Below are 15,575 nucleotides of genomic sequence, written 5' to 3'. Positions count from 1 at the left end.
GATTCTGTTTATTATTAATTTAAATCTAACAGGGAAGATGACAACGACTCATGAATAAGAAATTGTAATACCTTAATAAACTATTTGTATTGAATGTGTTTATATTATATTAATTTAAATGTTTTAATTCATATTTTAAGTTGATATATTAATATTAAAGAGAATTATATTAATAATGGTATGTTTTTTTTTTAATATTATGGACTAATAGATAATATGGGAGATTTAGACTTCCAAGTAAAAGATGTGGTATAAGAATAAAAATATTTATTTAAAAATGTCTAAAATATTACTATAATAAATTCTTAGTATTGAATATATATTTATAAATTGTAAACTATTAAATTATTGTTAAATTTTTATATAAAAAACAAACTCAATATAAAATATCAATACAAATATATTTATATTTATCTAAATAATAACTTATGGATAATAATTTAATAAAGCTTTTCGCGCATTGCGCGGGTAGACGTCTAGTTTTTCAAAACTTTGAGTTTCATATTAACACCCTATCTAACTTGATTAAATATCTAAATAAATATAAGTATCAAATTTACTTTTCATCTTTAATTAATTAAAAATTCCGATAAATTTACTTTCAGTTAAATTATTTTTTTGACAAAGAGAAATAATAAATTTAAAGATAATGCAATTTTAAAATAAAATAATTTAACAATATTAGTTTGTTTTAAAATATAATAAATATATTAATAAATTTATTTTAATATATTTTATATACATTTAAAATATCAAAAATAAAATCTTTGTGAATTTGTTATAACAAAATTGTAATATTATATATTAATTTGAAAGCTTGAAGTGGAGCAATTAAAATAAATTTTGGAAAGCCGAACGTAATGTAACATTTTTTTTTGATAGAAAATAAATGATATTCATTCATTCAAATCGATAGAGTACATCGTTGCAATACAAATTCAAAATCGCCAAAAACAAAAAGGATGAATCTGCGAACAAATCCACAGCATTCATGTTAATAGCATAAAACGGCAAATTGCATATGCCTACAAATATTAATGTATTGACTGTATTGAGATGTCCGAAATATTCATGCTTCCGGATCTGTAGCGTTGACGGCGCCAAAGTCATTGATTGAATCTGCACTAGATCGAAACTAATCTTTCAACCTGAAACAAATGAACACCGCACAAAAACGGAAAAGTGACATTTATGTGACTTGGAAATGATGATCTACATTTAATGAATTTTGGGCAAATTTGTAATTATAAAATAATAACATCTATTATTAATAATATAATAAAAATAGACACATGGAACTTTCATTAATTAGTTGACACCTAAGATGGATAAAGTTGCCCAACTATTTTAAATGGGTAAATAAGAATTCACCTTATTCCAAAAGGAAGAGTCCCTTGAAGCTACTACTTCTTTATATGTTTTAGGATCATCCTCTACTCAAAGAATAATAGGAATTTTATGAATATCATTCTAGCAATTTCATTCAACTAGATAAAAGGAAATAAATTGAGAATCAATTTCATTTAGTCCTAGATCCTTAGCTTTGCGGGTTCTCTTGCTTATCCTAGGCTCGAGTTGTGTTTCAAAAATCCGTTAAAGCCTTTAGGGTTGTATTTTAATAATCTATGGAGAATCTTCATTACGTTCATTCGTGAGAATCTCATATTCCTTATCTTTCTAGATAAGTTTTCAAAGAATTCCATATCTCGGGATTCAACAATTACATTAGACTCCCGATTTGAAAGTCTACATGCTTTGTTGTTGGGTGCATATCCTATCTATAAAAGCACATTTAATCCCTCGAGAACCCAATTTAGTTCTTTTAAGATCCATGTTCTTATAATATGCTATACACCCCACACTCTAAAACACCCGATACTTGGTGATTTTCCTTTCCATATCTCATATGGAGAAATACTGATTATCTAAAAGGAATCCTATTCATTATATGACATGCGAATATTAATATTTCACCCCACAAATTAAATGGAAATTTAGAATGCATTAACATAGTATTTATCATTTCTTGATATGTGTGATTCTTTCTCTTGGCTAGAGCATTTTGTTGTGGTGTACGAGATGCAGAACATTTATGTATAATGCCATATTCTAAACAATATGCATTGAATTTTGTAGAAAAGTATCCAATGCCCCTATCACTCCTAAGGACTTTGAAACTTCTACTTAGTTGATTTTCTACTTCCAATATATAAATATTAAAGGCATTAAAGGCATCATCTTTATGCTTTAAAAGATATACATGTGTGAACCTAGAAAAATTGTTGATAAAGGTAATAAACTACCAGTTTTCCTCACACTTTGCATTTGATTGCCATAATTTTGCACATCGTAGTGATTATATCATTATGAACATTAACAACATTAAACTCGTTTTTGGACTTATTGTGCGTGTAGTCTCGAGTATAATGGTCTAGTTTTCCGCATACATAGCACCCGAGTTTTAGTCTTTTTGGTCCGCTAGGATTCTTGAACTTATTATGTTCCTTCTTAGGTTCAAGATGGTTCTTCATGTCATCATGTTTTCTCTTTCCTTTTGTATTCACAATATTAACTTTAGAGAATCCAATAGACTCATATTTTTCTCTATCCTTTGACTCTTCCTCAATTTCAAGGTGTTTTTTGAATTTTCTCCAGCAAAAAATCCTTTGAACTATGCAACAATTTTTTTCCATATCCTTTCCATGAAGATTGCAATTTTGCAATAATTGTACCGAAACAATATAACTCGTGTACTTGTGCAAGAATCGGTTCGAAATCTAACATTTTAAAATCAAAGTATTTGTATATTAAAAAAAAAATCGTACATTCCCCTTCCACCTTGAATTTGAATTCCATTGATTTCCAGATTTCTGTTGCAGATTGGGTATTAGAGTATAGATCATAAAGACAATCAGATAATGTGTTTAGAATATGTCCACAGCATAACAATTCATCTTTCTTTTGTTTCTTACGTTCCTTCTTGACTTCATCTGTGTCATCTTATTTTGGTTCTGAAATTGGTTGCAAATCAGGATCTACGACTAAGTGAATCTTCAGAGCAGTAAAAAAAATATCATCTTGTCTTGCCAATGAGTGAAATTTGTTCCTTCAAAACGATCCAACTTGACAAGGTCCTGGTTCATCACCTTGATGCTTGAAACTGAAGCCTTGGTAGCCATGATTTAAGATATTATAATACTGTTAGACAAATTTTGAAATTGAATGGATCCAGGTTGGAATCGTGAATGAATCACTTTCTTTATAGTATTTCAAGCACTCTTGAATATCTTGGAGTTTTTATGCAGGAATATCCATAATAATTCAGCCTATATTCAAGTTTGCACAAGACAAATGAGAACTCGAATGTAGAGAAAGGAATCTAGAATTTTATTGAAGAGGGTATACGTTTCTGTGTTGTGTTTTTTGAATTTGGAACGATCTATTTATTGGTCATGTTAGTGTTGTTTCACAAGGTTGCGACTCTTCATGAAACAACACCTTTTCAGCAACATTTTTAGTGAAAGTTATATTTTATTACTTACAACAACACTTTTCTAGCATTCCCTATTTTCATTCTACAACACTTCACGAAGTGTTTCCTATTTCTGAATTCAAATTTCAAACATATGCAATGACCAAAAAACAAAAGCAACAACCATTATACATATGTGGCGGCTTGCCGCCACATGCTGGGCGAAAGCCAACCTGCCTAGAAGTCGCCACTAGCGCCTCTACACCCATGCTCTGGACAATGTCTTAGAGCCAGAGCCGACAACACCAGTGAGGGGTGAATGTATGAGAAGGGTGGAATAAGGCTTGAGACCACCATATTTGTCCATGTGACACTTTATCCTCTTTAACTCTTTGGCTGAGTTAATGAATATAACTCTTTATAAATATTTTCAATGTGAATACTATTTTCTATGAGAGACTATTTCCCATGCATTTATTGACATTTACTCACTTGCACATCTTCTTGTCATTTTGGAACATAACCATAGACATTTATTGTTTATAAATTACAGGTGAAATCGATTTGGTTTGAACCAATTTTTGGTCAAAAAAATATTCGAACTGATGATATCTCCATCGGTTTTGTTTGGTTTGATTTTTAATATTTTGAAAAATGGAACCAAATTAAAGTAATCGATTTGATTTGGTTCGACTGATCGGTTTACAATAATTTTTTATATACATTACATTCATCTGTGTATTTTCTATTATCGTGTTTTTTTGTGTATTTTATGCTTTTATTTTTTTTATAGTAATACATTTCATGTAATTTATTTCATCCTATACTTTTCAAACAAAATACTAGCTATCTTTAATCTATACGAAGCAGAGACATGATTTCGATTGCATCATGAAATAAGTTCACTATTAAATATAATAGTTGGTACTTAGGATCAGAAGGTTGAGCAGTGATTTGAAAGCTTAACAAAAAAACACAACGATAACAACAAAAATTGTCTATACACATAAATTAACATATTTCACACCTCAAACACACATCAAAAATATTTTGTAACAAGATTAGAAAGACTTTTGTTGAAGAAGAAGAAACAAAAAGACATATAAAAATATGAAAACTAACTAAGAGAGCTTGAACACGAAGGAGACTATAATAGAACGATGGTAGAGAGAGAAACAGTGGTGGCGAGTGGCAAAAACAGTAGTTCGTTGAAAGCAAATTTTTGTGACTTATGATTTTTACTTTCTATGTTTTAGAGTTAAGTTCTAAATGTGTGTTTTGCTGATAAGAAAGAAACTTATAAATAAAGATGGAGAATGATTGGACTGATACAAAATTTAGGATTAATGATGGGTGAAATAAAAGATTTAGAGTGTGGTTAAAGCCATTGGTTTGATTAATTGTTTCCTAAAAACTAAAACCGAGATTCGAACTAAACCACATCGGTATTCATTTGTTTGGTTTAGTTTTGGAGCCAAACTAGAAACAATCAGTTTTTTTCGATTTGGTTTAGTTTGCATTATCGGTTTATATTGTTTTTCTGATCCGCTTATACCCCTAACTAGTTGCGAGGTTCAATTTAAAGTCAGAATAAAATTTTGTATGAACTAATGCAATACAAGAATTGTTAGCACCTAACATAATTCAAATTTAATACCTTAAGAGAAACACACATTCATGTATAGAATAACTCAACACTAAAATTATTAACACCTAGCCAAACTCGAACCTAAATTTTTTAGAAGAACACACACTCAATGACCCAAACCTTCACCCTTCTACTAGAAGACAAATTTCTAAAAGGTTAATGTTTAACTTTAATGCAGTTTTTATCGTAAGTTTTGAAACGGCTTGATTTTGGCCCCAAAATTCACAATATTGTACATTAATGTTTAGAGTTAAAAGTTAAAATTGTGTTTGATTTTCTAATATAGTCACTCTTTTTGATATGCTATCATTAAATTATTCTTGCATTAAATAATTATGTAAAGTTGTAAACAAACATTTTAGCATGATACATCAATTAAACACATCATATATAATTTGTAAACTTGCAACCTAATATAGTTTCTTCTTAATTCTTGCACTTGAGAAGAAAATCAGCCACCAATTTGATGAGTTTTTGTCCTTTCTCAGATTCAGTAGAAAAAATATAATAAACATGGCCTTCATCTTCTTCTTCAAACAATTCCACTTCTCCATTCCAATCACTCTCTTTCACAGCCTCATAATACATAACTGCACTATCCTTGTAAGGATCATTACCAGCAACAGTAATAAGCATTTTAGAACAACCAAGTGTACTCAAATCAGGTGCATATGGACTCATTGGATTCAACATTGGATTATCTATCCCATTAGGTGCATTAGGGTACACAAATTCCCAAAGCAAATGAGCAAATTCATTCACCTTCTCATATTGCTCAACTTTTTCAAACCCTAAGGATTTTGAACCCCAAAAAAATGGATGGTTCATATAAGCACCAAATATTTTAACACCAAATGGTAGTTTTTCAGCACCAGCACGTATAGCCATGGTGTGAACAACAGTTGCACCAGCACTGTCACCACCAAGAAAAACTTTGCTGAAATCACCATGATTAAGAATCCAAGGGTCACTATTTGTTGGAACATTTTCTAATGAAGTGTTATGAGAAGCAACCCAATTGAGACCAAACCAACAATCATCGAACATCATCGGAAGAAAATGTTCGGGTGCTTTTCTATATTCAATAGAAAAGACTAGAACATTTCCTTGAGAAGCAACAAGGTTACAAATATTGTGGTGATGTGAAGCAAAAGGTGATTCACAACAAAATGCACCACCATGAAAATAAACTAAGATTGGTATTTTTTGGTTTTGATGGGATAGTTTTGGTAGGAAAAGCCTAGCATAGAGTGAAGGGTCATTGGAAATGAGAATGTCTTTAGATGAGACACCAGTTTTAGGGTCTTGTGGTGATGGTGAGACTATTGGCATGTCATTGAGACGTTCTATGGTACCATCGCTGTAGACATTAATGAAATCAGGAACATTAGAGACTATCTCTTTGTTTGGCGTGGAAGCCATTTTCTAGTTAATCTAGGGTTTGTAAAATACTACATAGAGCAAGTTTTAGCATTATTAATAATCATGTGTTTCTATTAATAAAGCTTCTGTACTTATTACTCACGTGCTCCTCTATTTCTTTAACTCCTCCAAGGCCTTAGTAGCCGCATTGTCACATGCAGGTGTGGTCACTGTTCTCGGGTATGAACTATGAAGTTCCCTTCATATCCGCTACATATACGTGTTAACCAGCTCAATAAGACAATGATCAAACGTACGAATTCCTAAACTATGCCTCAGATTAATCTTGGCTAAGGCGTCAACGCATTTGTTTTCTATATCCGTGGCTTCCGCCATGCACACACGGAACTGCATGTTGCGTCAAAAGTTTAGGAAATATATTTTATTACAACAACAATATTATTATTATTATTATTATTATTATTATTATTATTATTATTATTATTATTATTATTATTATTATTATTATTATTATTTTTAATCAAGTTGTATTAAAGAACCCAAAGTCAAAACACGATTACAAATGGAGGTCTAAAAGACGAGCCCTACAAATAAAAATTGTTCACCAAATAAAACATATCCTAAGTATTACAAAGGGTTTTTTTGCAAAACTCATAAAAGTTATTATTGGAATGAGAAATTTTCCCTATATAAGACCACCTCCATAACAAAGCTTTACAATCTCACACGACATCTCTAGCATTCCAACCATGGCCCTGAAAGATGATATCATTCCGGCTTAACCAAAGTCTCCAAATGATGGCCAACCAAACTCCTCCCGCTTACTATTCTTGATCCTCAGATTACCACTATTGCAACTCCACCTACAAAAACCTTCTTTTAGATCATGAGACTTGGTTAGCTTCAAACCCAACCAATCCGCCATCTCCTTCCAAATAAATTCCACATTGCGGCAAGCCAAAAGAGAGTGATCCGGAGATTCGGCAAAATCTTCACAAAACACACAATGAGGATTCGAAGAAGAAAGAATGATTCCTCTACGAATGAGAGAATCCTTGGTAGAAATTCTATTAAAGAGACATCTCTATCCAAACGCTCTAACTTTAAGAGGTACTTCAACTTTCTAAATTGAATTAATAGCATGATCAAAACAATTGGGCGGACCAAAATTAACGTACCTCAAGCATAATGCCGCATAGCACGACGAAACCGAATAAGATCCATCTTCAGACAACAGCCACCGAACAGTATCGGTGCTGTTTCCCATGACATTATTTTAGTTAAGGGTTGACTCTTATTTATGGAAGTAATTGAATGTATTTTTTAGTCAAGAGAATTGAATTTTTTTTATTCTGAGGTGGCCATATCTAAGTTAATGGTGTCTCATCTACCGTATGGTGGTTAATCCTATTATAGATAATTTAGAAGTTTTGAGATGACTTCGGGACTTCGGGTCAATTTCTTCAAGAGTAGTTTTATATAGGTTCGTTGGAATAGATATGTGATTACATATCAAAATAGAGAGTAACACATGAAAGTTTTGTTCACGCAATTCGGTCAAATTACTTACGTCAACTACTATAGAACAACTATAGTTCTGTCTTATTAATTTGTTCTGAATTACACATTAGAATTTCAGTGTTATAAATATATATAGGGATACTAATGATTCAGATTACAATAATACCACCCCTATGAGCCAAACTCAACAAGGTTCATGTGAATTCAATTCTTCTATCCGTTGCAGAAAAATTTCCTTCACTGGGAGATTGATACATTTTCTTTTAAGTACCTTGGTTTGTCTGTAGGGTCTTGTGAAGACAAGCTTCCAAAATGTTTTGATGAAGACAAGCTAACATACAAAGGATTGTAAAATGGAATGACTCAAGACATCTAAGCATATCAAGTTGCAAGAAATTATTCAAGTCTCGAAGAATCTTAGCATGGATATTTAATTTATCTAAGGTATAGCATTCAACTCTCAAATATGCATATAAGTGTTCAAATATAAGCTTTTATTCATATCATAATGTTTTAAATTGTTTTAGATTAAAATGTTACAAAGTATGTCTTTTTTCAAAGCAAATTTTTTCCTCTAAGTCAGCTATAATTGGGTAGCACATATGCTGTAACCGGTTACAGTATTCAAAATTTAAATTGTTTTTCTAACATTACAGAGTCTAACCGGTTACCCTCTTTGTCGTAATCGATTACACACGAACCAGTGGCAAAAAATTTGCAGCTTTTGTTTTGAAAATTTTGCATCTTTTAAAATTTAACCATTGCATTCTTTCATAAATTATGGTCATTTGGAAAGATGCATAGAGGCTATAAAAAAACTTTATTATTTTCATATTTAATACTCCTCTTTCATCTACAATTTAAAACAAACTCAAATATTTTCTGTTAGACGCTGGCCTATAGATCTAGAGGGGGGGTGAATAGATCTCACTAAGTTTTTACAGATTTTTCTACAGACTCGAGCGAAAGCGGTTCTGAATCGACTTGCGTCTATTCTGGACCGCTATTGCAAAGGTCGTATGTGTTTCAAAACCAAAGAGTAAGTGGAATTGATGGTGAAGTAATATGATAGCTAACCAATACGTTTAACAACTGAAATCCAATTAACTTCTAGATTGACAACTTTGATTTGCAATGCAGTAAGATTGGATTAAGCAAAAACACAAACACTTGGTGATAGGTTCAAATTGATAGTGATTCAAGTTGTGGTGAATTGTGATGTTTGTGCAGAACTTTAATTCACAATTTTAACACTTGAATCGTTGATCAATTTTGCACTTATAACCAATTATGAACAGAAAGTAAAAGAGAAAGTAAAAGCGACAAGAACACGATATTTGTTTAGGCAGTTCGTCGATCGTCCTCGCTACGACTACGTCTGCCCCCAATTCCAAATTGAAATTGGGTAATCTTTCATTAATGTTGAAAGTAGTATATACAAAGAAGATAACAAAGCGATAAACGATAAACCAATTATGTCGATCCTTTGAATCTTCTTCCCCCTTAATCTTGAGCCAGATCAAGGTTATCCAAGAGCTTCACTTTGATTCCCTTCTGCAGTGTCTTGATTCCTTGAACTCCCCGTTCCTCAATCGTTACACTCAGCCGAATCCTCAATGAACGCCTCTTGATAAAAACCCCCAAGAACCACCCGTCGTGGAGGACAAAACCCGCAGATTTTATTCACCAACAAACCCCACAAACCTTCACCCACTAGGAATCTTCAATTCCGTTCCATGGACGTTATCGAACTCATCACTAACCCGCAACGCAAGAATGATTATGTGTAATTGTGTTGGAGATGATGAAGAACGAAGATGAGAAGCGTTTGTGTATCTTTCAGTCGTTGGTGTTGCTTGAATAATTACCCTTGTACAATATATATGATTGCATAACAGTTAGAAGCAAGAAAAACTGATTTTTGAACTTTCTTGATCAGTTAGGTCGACCACTTGTAGTGCTTAGGTCGACCTAACAGAGCTTGCAGAATTTTGCTCCCAGTTAGGTCGACCTGTTGAAGGAGTAGGTCGACCAGAATCCTCTTCTGATGCATTCTGGGGACATTTTCACAGATTAGGTCGACCTAGTTGATGTGTAGGTCGACCTAACAGGCTGGTATGTAGAATTCATCAATTTAGGTCGACCTAAATGATGTGTGAGTCGACCTAGCAGGGACATATGAGTTTTTCTCCATTTTAGGTCGACCTGGGTTGATGGTAGGTCGACCTAACTGCTGTTTTTCTGCATTCTTCTTGTTTTGCTTGTGTCGAGGCAACCTATAAACATATACACATAATGGGTTGACTTATGAGTGATCAATGCTTGCTTTTCTTTAAGTTTTCTGCTTCAGTCTTGTTGTTTGAATGCTTATTTGAGTTTGCCATGAATCAAAAACATCTTTGAGTGTAATCTTGTATTCACATACTCCCCCTTTTTGATGATGGCAAACCATTCGACTAAGCTCTGGTAGTAAATGATAAAGACTCAGCAGAGCTCCCCCGTACATCCAGCATCTGTAGTAAATGATAAAGACTCAGCAGAGCTCCCCCGTACATCCAGCATCTATCTCTCAACAGGGCAATCTCTTAACAAAGCTCCCCCGTACATCCAGCATCTATCTCCCCCTTTGTCAACATCAAAAAGAGAAAACAGGAGAATAGAAGAGTAACAAGAGAACCATAGATAATAATGCTAGCATGTATAGTATAGTAGGTAAAAGGTAGTTAATGGTAGAATGAGACACATATGTGAGCAGGAGCAGTTTTTATGCATGAGGTCACTATAAGCATGTTAATTGATAGCATATTATAGTATCAATAATATTTTTGGAAGTGAACAACAATTACGTTACCCGCTTTTTCAATATGACGCCTGGCTTGATGATGAACTACCTTTATGCTAAAAAAATGTTAGCAAGACAAATAGATATATACATAAAGTAAAGAAATAATATTAAGAGAAAACAAACGTAATTAGCCCAAATTAGAGATATCGAGTATCCCTAATTCCCTACGAATGTTGAAATATTGCTCCGTTGCTAGCGGTTTGGTGAAGATGTCAGCTAGTTGCTTCTTGCTTTCTACATGTTCAAAAGTAACGTCTCCTTTCTCTACATGATCTCGTAGAAAGTGATGCCTTATTTCAATGTGTTTGGTACGTGAGTGTAAGACAGGATTTTTACTCAAGTTTATGGCGCTTGTGTTGTCGCACATGATAGGTATGTGATCAAGCTTAATACCAAAGTCAAGAAGTTGTTGCTTGAGCCATAATATTTATGCACAGCAGCTTCCAGCAGCTACATATTCTGCCTCAGCAGTGGATAATGCAACCGATACTTGTTTCTTACTATGCCAACTTATTAATGAGTTTGAGAATAGATGACACGTTCCACTAGTGCTTTTTCTATCGGATTTGCAGCCAGCAAAATCTGAATCGGAGAATCCTACCAAATGACACTCATTTCCTTTTGGATACCATAGGCCATATGTAGTAGTTCCACGTAAGTATCGCAGAATTCTTTTGACAGCTTTCAAGTGAGATTCTTTTGGACAAGATTGATATCTTGCACACATACACACACTAAACATAATGTCTGGTCTTGAGGCAGTAAGATACAATAGTGAACCTATCATACCTCGGTATAATTTCACGTCAACCTCTTTACCTTTCTCATCTTTGTCTAGATTTGTGTTTGTTGCCATAGGTGTGTCAATTTCCTTTGCTTCACTCATTCCAAATCTTTTGAGCAGCTCCGTACAATATTTAGTTTGATTCACAAACGTTCCATGACTGAGTTGCTTGATTTGTAGGCCAAGGAAGAAATTTAGCTCACCCATGAGACTCATCTCAAATTCACTCTGCATAAGCTTAGAAAAGTCTTTGACAAGTTTTGCATTAGTGGACCCAAATATAATATCATCTACATAAATTTGGACTAAGAGAATATCCTTATCTTTTCTTTTAATAAAGAGAGTAGTATCAACTTTACCCCTAGAGTACCCTTGACTAAGTAGAAATTTGCTCAAACGTTCGTACCAAGCCCGAGGGGCTTGTTTAAGACCGTATAGAGCACGTTTCAGCTTATAAACATGAGTTGGATACATGTAATTCTCAAAGCCGGGTGGCTGAGCAACATAGACTTCTTCATTTATATAGCCATTTAGAAAGGCACTCTTAACATCCATTTGGAATAGTTTGAAGTCTTTAGAACAAGCATAAGCAAGTAAAAGGCGAATAGCTTCGAGACGTGCTACAGGAGCGTATGTCTCTTCATAATCAATACCTTCCTCTTGATTGTAACCTTGAGCAACTAATCTAGCTTTGTTTCTAGTAATAACACCGTTTTCATCAAGTTTGTTACGAAAAACCCATCTAGTGCCTATTACTTGATGATCTCCTGGATGAGGGACTAAGTCCCAAACATCATTCCGTTTAAATTGGTTTAATTCTTCTTGCATGGCCATTAGCCAATGCTCATCAAGTAATGCGTCCTTAGCGTTTTTCGGCTCAACTTGTGAAACAAAAGCAAAATGATGGCAGAAGTTACTTATCTTTGAGCGTGTTGTAACGCCCCTTGAGATGTCTCCTATTATATTGTCAATTGGATGGTCTTTCACGTTTGTCCAGGCCTTGGGAAGTTCTTCATTGTTTGAGATGCTTTCTTTTTCATTTTCATTGTGAGACTCATCTTTCTCTCTCTCAGCATCTTTCTTTACAATACTTTCATCCTCATCTTCCTTATCCTTTACAATGTCTTCAGTGGATGGGCCTGCACCATTAAATGAAAGACCTTTCTCGACATATTTTGCATAAGATTCATCAAAAGAAACGTGTACTGACTCTTCTACTATAAGTAATCTCTTATTATATATTCGATATGCTTTGCTAGATTGTGAGTAACCAAGGAATATGCCCTCATCAGCTTTAGCATCGAATTTGCCAAGATTATCCTTACCATTGTTCAAAACAAAACACTTGCAACCGAATACATGGAGATGAGATACATTTGGTTTTCTACCCTTTAGTAATTCATAGGGAGTTTTGTTTAGTATAGGACGTATTGTTATCCTATTCAAAACATAACATGCTGTACTAATCGCGTCAGCCCAGAAATACTTTGGTAGATTACCCTCATTCAGCATTGTTCTTGCCAGCTCCTCTAGAACTCGATTTTTACGTTCAACTACTCCGTTTTGTTGAGGTATTCTAGGAGCTGAAAAGTTATGCTCAATTCCATGTTTATCACAGTATTTTTCAAAAAGAATGTTTTCAAATTCTCCACCGTGATCACTTCGAATTGCAACTATTTTGTTGTTCATTTTGTTTTGACATAATCTTGCAAATTGAGTAAAGGCTGAAAAAGTTTGATCCTTACTAGGTAAAAAGATTGTCCAACAAAATCTCGAGTAATCATCGACAATGACAAAACCATAGGTGTTTCCACCTATGCTTTTAGTCCTTGAAGGGCCAAAGAGATCCATGTGAAGTAGTTCAAGAGGGCGTGATGTTGAAACCACGTTCTTTGATTTAAAAGAGATTTTTGTTTGCTTTCCCTTTTGACAAGCATCACATAGATGATCTTTTGAAAACTTCATTTTGGGTAAGCCGATTACTAAATCTTTTGAGACAACTTTATTTAGTAAGTCAAAATTTATGTGGGCGAGACGTCTATGCCAAAGCCATGAGTCATCGCCTAGAGCAACTAGACATTTGGTACTAGACTTAGATACCTCATCCAAGTTTAGCATGTAGATGTTGTTTACTCTTAAGCCCTTAAACATAATGTCTCTTTTCTTAGTATGTTCTATTGTGCATCCAGAATTTGTAAACATTACTTTAAAATATTTGTCGCACAATTGACTTATACTTAAAAGATTATGTTTAAGACCTTCTACTAGCAGCACATCAGTTATAGTAGTGGTAGAAGGGTTACCAACACTTCCTTTACCAAGTATGGCTCCACGATTGTTATCTCCATAGGTGACATACCCCTTTTTCTTTGCTTGAAACTCAACGAAAAGAGATAGGTCTCCAGTCATGTGTCTTGAACATCCGCTATCAAGGAACCACAACCTTTCGGCAATGTCAAGACACTTTTCCTGCAAGATTAATTTAAAGAGGGAGGTCCCCAATTTTCATTGGGTCCTTGGTAGTGAGTACACAATTTGTTGCACTTAGGCAACCATTGAAATACTCCTTTAGGAACTAAAATTCTCCTAAATTTGCATTTTTCAATGGTATGTCCCTTTTTGCAACAATAATGACAGGTAATATGATGAGAATATGGAGTTTTGCTAGTTGATACTTTTGGTACAAAAGTGTATTTACTATATAAAGGAGTATACGATCTTTTGACCTTGTTTGGATCAACCGCAAAAGTCACTTTTGGTTGTAGAGCCTTGTCTAACTTGGCTTTTAGATCTCTCACTTCTTTTTGCCAAATGTGACATGTCTCACAACCAAACCATGATGTAGGATCTAATTCAACTTTGTCCTTTTGAATGTCTAGCATAGATTGTTTTAAAGCTTCCATATCCCTTTCGGTTTTCTCAACTTTTGATTCAAGATATGAAAATATTTTCTTATTTGAGGCCAAAAGTTTGAAAGCTTTAATTGCATCTCTATGTAATTCTTCAAAAGCAAGTTTTAGATGAGAATGAGATACCTTATCTACGAGTTCAGGTTTAAGATGACTTACAGCTTTCTTTTTCTTGTTTTGATGAGCCATGAAACATAGGTTTGCTGATTCTTCTTTATCGCTTGACGAGCTTTCACTAGATGAATCACTTTCCCATGCTATGTAAGCTCTTTTAGATTTGTTATGACCTTTGCTTTGGTTCTTCTCCTTTTCTTTCTTAAGGTATGGACAATCCGGTTTGTAGTGACCGGCTTTCCCACAATTGAAGCAAAGACCTTTGATCTTTCCTTTGTTGTCGTCATCTTGTTTGAACATGTTTGATTGCTTTCTATAGTTGATCAATCCTTTGTCAGAATGTTTTGCTCCATTTTTCTTTAGATATTTGTTGTATCTTCGCACAAACAGTCCCATTTCCTCATCATCGGAGTCTTCGTCATCACTTGTGTCACTATCCTTTGGCTCTCGTTTTGAGGTCTTGGAGCTCGAAGCTTTTAGAGCTATTGACTTCTTCTCTACCTCTTTCTCCATGTTCTTTTCTTTCTTTGTCCTCTTCTCATGCATGTCAAGGCATTTAAGATGCTGTTCATGTTCCTCTAGTTTACCAAAGAGAGTGGTAATATCTAAAGTGTTGAGATCATTTGCTTCCTTAATTGCTGTAACTTTGGGCTGCCATTCCCTGTTCAAACACCTTAAGATTTTGTTAGTAGCAACTGCATTGGAAACAGGTCTATCAAGAGAATTTAATCGATTTTTCAGGTGAACGAATCTTTTCTGCATGCTTTCGATGGTTTCACCATCTTCCATGTGGAAAAGTTCGAACTCTTGAGTTAACGTATTGATCCTAGCTAGTTTGACATCATCCGTTCCCTCGTGGGCAACTTGCAATGTGTCCCACATAGCTTTAGCTGATCTAC

At 34.0% G+C, this 15,575-nt stretch overlaps 1 protein-coding gene across 1 annotated transcript; it reads right to left on the bottom strand.

Annotated features, from left to right (window-relative positions):
* Positions 1–5,546: 5,546 nt before the first annotated feature.
* LOC131650405 (2-hydroxyisoflavanone dehydratase-like) lies at positions 5,547–6,542 on the bottom strand. The gene has a single exon (XM_058920117.1). It carries the CDS (start codon positions 6,540–6,542, stop codon positions 5,547–5,549), a length of 996 nt encoding a protein of 331 aa, XP_058776100.1.
* Positions 6,543–15,575: the final 9,033 nt, after the last annotated feature.

Source organism: Vicia villosa, linkage group LG2, assembly GCF_029867415.1.
Source record: "Vicia villosa cultivar HV-30 ecotype Madison, WI linkage group LG2, Vvil1.0, whole genome shotgun sequence".
Lineage (NCBI taxonomy): Eukaryota > Viridiplantae > Streptophyta > Magnoliopsida > Fabales > Fabaceae > Vicia > Vicia villosa.
This window is presented reverse-complemented; position numbering and strand designations above follow the sequence as displayed.